Source organism: Lolium rigidum, unplaced genomic scaffold, assembly GCF_022539505.1.
Source record: "Lolium rigidum isolate FL_2022 unplaced genomic scaffold, APGP_CSIRO_Lrig_0.1 contig_30796_1, whole genome shotgun sequence".
Classification (NCBI taxonomy): Eukaryota; Viridiplantae; Streptophyta; class Magnoliopsida; order Poales; family Poaceae; genus Lolium; species Lolium rigidum.
This window is the reverse complement of record NW_025900151.1, coordinates 20,311-21,926: the sequence shown is the minus strand read 5'-3', so window position 1 is coordinate 21,926 and position 1,616 is coordinate 20,311. Positions and strand designations below refer to the sequence as shown.

General features: G+C 50.0%; 1 protein-coding gene across 1 annotated transcript; it reads left to right on the top strand.

The window, feature by feature from the left end:
• Positions 1-588: 588 nt before the first annotated feature.
• Positions 589-1,356, top strand: LOC124680928 (auxin-responsive protein SAUR71-like). The gene has a single exon (XM_047215944.1). It carries the CDS (start codon positions 589-591, stop codon positions 946-948), a length of 360 nt encoding a protein of 119 aa, XP_047071900.1. The 3' UTR covers positions 949-1,356.
• The last annotated feature ends 260 nt before the right edge of the window (positions 1,357-1,616 follow it).

Here is a 1,616-nt window from a genome sequence, read left to right as displayed (position 1 = left end):
TGTTTATAGAGGTAAGTGTACAAAAATATTGTGAATGTCTTCGTCTGTGCTCTAACGTTGATATTAAAATTGTTTCTCAATGTGTTGGTACCATTAAGTCTAGATATATTTATATCTAGATAAAATGGAGTCAATTAATTTAAATAAAAGGAAATATGTGTATTTATACATGTGAGCGTATAAACATACATGCGAGTGTCTGCTTCTGTACTATAAAGTTGGTATTAAAATTGTTACTCAATGTGTTGTTAGTACCATTGCTATGGTATAGATTGTCATAAATTTATTTTCTACAATCTTCATAGCAAGCATCAGTTGGAGGCAGTGTGTGTTGGCGTAGCAATAACTGACACTAACATTTGATGGATAAAAATATAGCACCGAGAAGAAAAGTAAAAAAAGGCAGGAAAAGTGGTAGCGAGCACTAGCCCCTACCCTATAAAGCAGGGAGGAGAGCACCACCCCGACCCAGTACGACTAGTCTACTGCAAACGCCTTGTCCCTTGAGCTTTCCCTCCCCAACGCCAAGAAACCATCTTTCCTCCTCCCTCCACCTCCCCGCCGCCGCCTCCATCCCACAGCGCCACCATGAAGCGCCTCTTCAGACGGCTCTCCCGCGTCGCCGCGGTCGACTCCGCCTCCGCCACGACAGCCTACCGCCAGCTCCGGTCCCCGAAGCAGGCTCCTTCCTCCGGCGGCGGCGGCGGCGCGAAGGTGCCGCAGGGGCACGTGCCGGTGTGCGTCGGCGAGGAGGGCGGCCCCGTGGAGCGGTTCGCCGTTCGCGCGGACCTCCTTGGCCGGCCGGCCTTCGCGGCGCTCCTCATGCGCGCCGCCCAGGAGTACGGGTACGGCCACCCAGGCGCGCTCCGCATCCCCTGCCCCGTCGCCGACTTCCGCCGCCTCCTCGTCCGCCTCTCCTCCGACGACCCCTTCGCCGCCGAGTGCTAGGCGTCCGCTCCGCCCTTCTTGGCCTGCCGCTGGAGAATCTGCCCTTCATTCCCCTTCTGGCAGATTTACCCCTGGGCAATGTACAATTGTACGTACAGAGGCAGGCCGAGGAAGAGGCGCTGGAGCGAGGGCAGTGTTGGGGATTTGATTTCCTCCTGCAGCTTTGTAGTAACTTTTTTTTCTTACTGCAAGCATGAGCTGAATGGAAGAACTAATAGGTGTTCCTTTTTCACCCCTTCTAGTTCTAGGAACTTCAGTGTAAGGGAGATGCTAGTGTGTGAGTGTTGTGCTAGGGGATTTTGAGGTGCTCTTCAGTGTTTAACCATATAGTACTAGATGTGGTGATCCTTATGCTGGTTTCATGCCATGTTGTTGCTGAGGTACTAGCAGTAATTTTTATTAGTACTACATTGCTGTCAACTTTGGCTATGATCCAGATCCGTTTGTTGTTAACTTGGGCTATGACATTTGAAATGAAACGCCGGAATCGCACTTAAGTCCTGCAAAGATTGTTGTGAACTTGGGTACTATGACATTTGAAACGAAACGCCGGAATCGCACTTAAGTCCTGCAAAGATTGCTGCTGTGAACTTGGGCTATGACATTTGAAACGAAACGCCAGAATTACACTTAAATTCTACTACAAAGATGGTTCAAAACCCCTGAGA